This window comes from Idiotropiscis lumnitzeri, chromosome 3, assembly GCF_059441095.1.
Source record: "Idiotropiscis lumnitzeri isolate Australia: NSW breed Sydney's pygmy pipehorse chromosome 3, RoL_Ilum_1.0, whole genome shotgun sequence".
In the NCBI taxonomy this organism is placed as follows: Eukaryota; Metazoa; Chordata; class Actinopteri; order Syngnathiformes; family Syngnathidae; genus Idiotropiscis; species Idiotropiscis lumnitzeri.
Window position 1 is genome coordinate 12,071,823 of NC_142393.1, and position 6,612 is coordinate 12,078,434.

At 41.4% G+C, this 6,612-nt stretch overlaps 1 protein-coding gene across 1 annotated transcript; it reads left to right on the forward strand.

Moving 5' to 3' along the window:
* The first annotated feature begins 270 nt into the window (after positions 1 to 270).
* Positions 271 to 3,909, forward strand: coq10a (coenzyme Q10A). Its single transcript, XM_088292198.1, has 5 exons — positions 271 to 839; positions 2,074 to 2,223; positions 3,078 to 3,270; positions 3,408 to 3,509; positions 3,591 to 3,909. The coding sequence occupies exons 1-5, from the start codon at positions 703 to 705 to the stop codon at positions 3,756 to 3,758; spliced, it is 750 nt and encodes a 249-aa protein (XP_088148324.1). The 5' UTR covers positions 271 to 702; the 3' UTR covers positions 3,759 to 3,909.
* The last annotated feature ends 2,703 nt before the right edge of the window (positions 3,910 to 6,612 follow it).

Below are 6,612 nucleotides of genomic sequence, written 5' to 3' on the forward strand. Positions count from 1 at the left end.
ATTTAGTGGAACGGTCTTCTTTTGATCATCATCAAATAGGTACTCTACTGCCCCCTGATGGCTATGGCAGCAAGTTTAGTGTATTAAAGTATGAAATCGTGATGCAAACGCGCTTAAATATTTTATTGGATGGTGTTATTGATTGTTGTATTTCTTTTATATAAATTACAAATAGTGATTTATTAGATTCGTCGATGTTGCACTGAATCAAATCCCGTCTTGGCTTTTAAGATGTGTTCCTCCGCCACACTAGGGCGCAGCCTTTTGTACATCCACCGGTCTGAGCTGACAAACAGGACAAGCAGAACAAGCAGTTTGTCCCACCGGCGTTTTGGTGAGCAGCAGAAGGTCGTCTGCAGCTGGCCGGTATTCGGCACCAAATGAACTAAATAGAGCCGACAACCTCGCCGTAGTTTATGACCAGAGACGATGTGAGAGCGCGAGTGATGCTTTCGCTTTATGTCGCGCTAATTCGGACTATTACGATACCTTGCTAGCTGGCTAATGTTAGCTTGCGCTTAGCTAGCATCACTTGCTCTCGTTACGTCGGCAGCGAGTCATCGAATGCTTCATTTGGTGAACGACACGTCTTACCTTTGCGTGGGCTGAAAAGCGGGCTTCTTTTCCCTTTCTTTTCGTTTTCGGGTTGCTTCCGTGTACCCCGCACAGGTTTTCTCTTATTGACACCTAGTGGCTGTTTTAATGGCAGCCGCGACCGCCGCCCGGAGGTTGCCCATGGGTGTGCGGACTTTTAGCGACTTTCTCCAGGTTGCCATTGTGGGCTCTCCTCGGTCTTGCCGTCCTGCGTTGCCCCGAATGTGCACGCGACAAAATATCAGGTAAGAATCACCAGCAACAACAGTGTGATTGTTCACCGGAACTGTAATATCACACTGATTACTGTGAGTCGTAATTGTGAGTACAAGGCGTCCTCGGTTTCGAAGTTATGAACGGCGCGCGATCAATTAGTTCGAGCCCTGACGTCACATTACGTCATCGTATGAATTCTGCTCGAGATGAGACGCGCGGATTTAGAATTTGACTTGTTTTGTATAGTTTTTTTCATAGAAATGTATTGCCTGCTGTACTTGTGACTTTATTACTGCGTTAGCGCTTTTTTAGACACAAACATAAACTGAGGCCAGTTACGATTCAATTCCTGTTGAAAACCAACACAAGCAAGGGAATGATAAGCAAATTCCACATAGAAAAGCCGGAGTCGAGGTTTGAGCCCTCACAACTCAGACATATTTGCTAACCTCTACCTCACTGTGATGTGGCGCCACTGGGTAGCCGTGAATACCTTTACCCATCTATGCTATAACACGAAAGAAGCAATTTCGTAGAGGATGAGCAAGAGTCTAAAATTTTTCATCAGTGCTACTCTGGGGGGGCACATTGGACAGTGCACTTCCTCACCAGATGTATGACAAAAACTAAATTTTAAATATGGTCAAAATATATGCAGACATGTAAATTACTTTTCATCATTCATAATGCATTCATAACAGATCTACCCTTCAACAACAAAGGCTTTAAACAATCAAAAATAACCACTTAACTCTTATTTTTTTCCCATGCAAAGGACCTTGCATAAAAATTACTATTCAAGAATGACACAAAACTGTTGAACAGATGATTCAAGTCTATTTGTATGTCTGCCGTTTTTGCACCAATTTAACAAATTTGTACGTGTTACCTTGTCACTTAACATGCCTCAATAGGAAATCAAATAAATGCGCCTCGTGGCAGTTGACCATGAGTTTGATTTGACTTAAAGGTGTCGCTGAAAAGCCAAAAAGCCCTTTTCAAAACACCTGTGTCGCTTAGGACAGAGCTGGCCGAGATATTTCTAGTCCCATCTTGGCTTGTCGGGGTCAGCTACCAGAAGCTGCATTCCAGCATCACATGTTGCAGGAGCACTCATCACATATCAACTGAGAAAACGCCAGCAGCAGCCTGCCAACTTTGTGTGTCTTTGTGTGTCCTATTGTCACTCTGGGAGGCCGGAATTTACCCGTGGACACCTGTTGCCTTTTCCACGCTCACAGGATGTCTTTTGTCCCCTCGCAGACATTTGTCCTCATGCGGCATTTTGATGACCAGATCTCCCAGAGTGCTTTGCCTTCACGACTGGGACGCCATGGCGAGTGTTCCCCAGAGCAGGAACTTCATCAGCCTCACCAACAAAAGGAAGGAGTACTCGGAGCGCAGGATACTCGGGTAATGGCCGCCACCCAGAAATTTGTTGTTTTGATCCCAGCTGTTGGCATGTTAGCATTTAAGCTATCCTCCTTGAAAAAACCTGACCGCAGGGCACAGTTTAGAATCCTTGATCGTCTAGTTCCTCTGTTATGATGTTTTTTATTTTTGTGGATCAAAAGATAAGAAAGAAAGACCAAGATAAATTGATCTTCCTCTCAAATAGATTTCAGTTTATTTCTGATTGATGTATTTGACTAATTAAACTTTTAAGTGCACAAATTGGATCAGTCATACTGAGATGAGGTAAAAAAAAAAAAAAAGAGTAAAGAAAATAATAATGAGAAGAAAAAATAAAATACTAATATAATTCACAAATTTTTAATTCTATAATTTACATTATTTTATTTAAAAAGTCAAATGTATATGTATTGTTGTTTATTTTACTATTTTTCATTTTCTCTATGGTAACTTAACCAATGTTACAGTTGGATGTAAAAAATGATATATTGTTTTTTTTATTTACAATAAATGAACCAACTATATAATAAAAGTAATTATTAAAAAAATATTTGTAATGTTATACAATTACAATATATTAACCAATTATTTAATTTTGATTAAAAACACAAGAAATCAATTAACCAAGTAGACCATTGAATAATAATAAAAAAAACAATACATTTTATTGAACCATTTGTATCGGGAAGACCATTGAAATAAATGAAATGAATATTACATGACCCTTCATCTTCTAAAAATGCTGGATAAGCTTGATTTAAGGCGGGTGCGCTTAGCTATGCAGTATTGCTGGGCTGAGGCATGCGCTTGCCCCCCCCCCCTCTCCCTCCTGACCGTGTGGCATCTTACGGAAGGTACTCCATGTTGGAGATGTACGACGTGGTGGCCAACGTCGATGACTACAAGCTTTTTGTTCCGTGGTGCAAAAAGTCTCAGACCGTGGCCAAGCGGGCGGGCCACTGCAAGGCCCAGCTGGAGGTTGGCTTCCCGCCCGTCGTCGAGCGCTACACGTCCATGATCAGTTGCGTGCGGCCTCACTTGGTCAAGGTGGGTTCTTGGCAAGGTTCTGGTTAGCTTTACTTCAATTGCTGTTGGAAAGTTTTTGTAGCAATGAACATTAATTGAAATGGAGAATGTGAAGGTTTTCGATATCTGTTTGTTCTCCTGCCGCCGCCTGCCTCTAGGCCGTGTGCACGGACGGAAAGCTGTTCAACCACCTGGAGACCATTTGGCGTTTCAGTCCCGGCATTCCCGGCTACCCTCGTACCTGCACTGTCGACTTTTCCGTAAGTCCTCGCCTTCTTTGTGTGACATCTGCCGTGGACGTTTTGACATTTCCATGACCACGCCCGATCTCGCCTCTCCAGATATCATTTGAGTTCCGCTCCCTGCTGCACTCGCAGCTGGCCACCATGTTCTTCGACGAGGTGGTCAAACAGAACGTGGCCGCCTTCGAGCGGCGCGCCTCCAAGCTCTACGGCCCAGAGACTCGTATCCCGCGAGAGCTTATGTTCCACGAGATCCACCAGACGTGATGTTCTGCCACTAAACGCCCACCCTGCATGAAGCTGCTGCTTAAGTCTCCCCAGCCGCCCGCTCGCCCTCGCCCCCGTCTACCTCTACGGGGGGGACATACTTCAGCGAGTTCATGTATAAAACAAGTCACAAATACAATGTCAAACAAAATGCATTTATTTTTATTTTTTTAGTTCTTTTTAAAAGGCAAACAATCCTGAGTTGATTTTTAAGGGGAGAAAGTCCAATGTTTCATTGCAACCTCTAAAAACCGACTCCACGTCCTTCACTTTGAATTGCTTCGATACACTACTCACGAAAAGTTTGTTCACATCATTTGAATCAGGTGTCTTGCAGCTGGGAGTGCTGGAAAGCATGTAGGAAAGCAGCCCTCCACCGCAAAATTCACAACAGGTGTTTTAATTTTATTTTTATTTCCAAGTACACACACTTTTATTTCTTTCCGTGACCCTTCCAATGTCTGCTTTGCTGATGTCACCGTTGACTCAAAACTCAGTTTAGCTTTTAGAAAGCTTCTAGTACATTTTAGGTTCATGCTGAAAGTTCACTAATGTCCCAACTTTTTGTGAGTAGTCTATATGCTTTGCTGCTTTATAGTGAGCTTGGTGCTAAACACTTTAATTTATTTATGAACCAAGTATTTTTTTTTTTTCTTGATGGTGGGCCAGCGGATTTAATGTGCCATGTTTGGGACAATAAGAGGGTGTGAACAGGTTTGATTAAAGGGGCAACATTTTTTTTTCTGCACTTTGAATTTATCTGTTGTCATGTGTGATATTTGCATGCTTGTGCACATTTTTGGTAGCCCAGCAGTGTACCATCACATGCTTTGAGTCTGATAGCCAGTGCTTGAACTTTTCGCTTATCATCTCAGGAGGGTTATATGGGCTGCTGCTCGGTCACACCATAGACTATTCATTTCGCGTTTTTTTTTCCCTCCCCATCTGGAGAATGTCGGGAAAGAACGGCGTGCGATTACAGCTGCGGTAAATACGTTAGCAGTGCCGAGTCATTTATTCTTTTGTAACCTAAAACATTTTCATCATATAATCTTTAATGTTAAATTTCCATGGAATATGGGTGTGCGTGGAAAATATATTTTAAAATTGGGGGAAAATTTTGAAAAAGAAAAATCTGCGAATATGCAGAACCGTGGTTGTTGATGTGTCAATATTATTAATTAAGATATCCGATATGTGGCAAATGAGCATATGACAAGAAAGCTCTGAAGTTGACAGCGTTTACACTAACCGTACTTTTGGGCTATAAAAAAAATCTCCATATTTTTGTCTTTTATTTATGCACGTCTGTTGTAATTTGTGTTTGTCTGCTGCTCACATATTGATTGTAAGACTAACAAAACATGAAGAGACTTTTGTTACCAAAGGTCTATGAATTCTATTTTTTGGATTACCTCACCTACTTGGCCAAGCTCGAAAACAATTCGCCAATTTGATGTGGCAAAATGAATCAATCAGTAGTTTTGGAGGGGAAGAATATTAAGTGTTTCTTTGCTGCTTGGCAATTTTGTGTCGTCGAGCTTTTTTTTTTTTTTCCCATCTGCAGGGAGAACAGTCGCAAGGCAGGAAAATATTACAAGCACCTGTTCGTTATTATGATGTCCTTATGTTGTATAAAGGCTGAAAGTGTACCTTAGAGACGATACTGTAAATAAATAAAGTTCCTTATTTTCAGTGTGTGCCGCTTCTGAGTCGTTAATCCATCGAGCCGGCCGTGCTCCATCTTCAGCCACCTAGAAGTAGGTGTGACGTCATGATGCGACATCCTGAGGCGCTTTTCCTCATTTGGGCTACAGGTGAGCTCGCGACCAGTTGACTCGGGCCGAGAGGCGGGGCGTATCCTGAACTGGTCACCAGCCAATCGCAGGGCAGCTTCCTTGTCATTTTTAAGGGAAGCAGACCTGGGTGGCGGCATGCGGGCTGGTTATTAATATCCTTGCACATAGAGTAAGGAGGGCTCGTGTAACTGAGGAAGGCCAAAGTGCCTTTTGGTGCCATGACGCACAAACTCACGTCGTTAAAGACGTGTTGTCGAGATGGGCATATTCACGATACTCAATTGGAGGGTTGGGAATATTCACATTGATTTGTCAAAGGGTTGGTTGGTTTTACGATTATTTAAATCCTTAAAAAATTGTACATTAATCAATCCAAAATTTAACTCCCAACGCTCTAATTCAGTGTTTTTTCATTATTAAAAATAAATCCTGAATTGGAGATTAAATCTTAAATCATTGCCATTATGAAGAACGAAAAAATTTAATTATTTGGTAAACAAAATATTGAATAAAAACAATGTTTGATCATTTAGATTCTTCAAAATAGCTGCAGGCACCTTTTGCCTAGTTAAGAGCTCCTCAGTCAGCCTTACAATCTGGTTGATTCTCTATGACCTGAAATGACTTTCAGTTCACAGCTGTGCATTATCAAGTGTTAATAGCTTGAATTTATTTGTCTCAATGTGTTTGAGACAATTTGACTGCTACTGTCAGTAAATTACAAAATAGTACTTTCCTTTATTTATATATATGAAGCTCAACACTGGCACACAACACTGGAAACAGGAGTTCAGAACATTAAATGACCCCCCCCTTCTTTGTATGTGTGTGTGGGGATTGATTTACTTCATTTGTGAAATTTGTTCTGTCATTACTATACTCTTTAAAGAAAAATAAACGGAACTGTGTTTCCCCCCAACAAAAGAAAAGTGGTTTCTCTTATTAAGCCTACCACCAAAAAGTAGTTGTAGAACACTAGTGTTAAAAACATTAGGGGTTCCAAAGGGTGTGATTTTATCCCAACATTTCATTTAGTGATTAAAAAGCAGACGAGG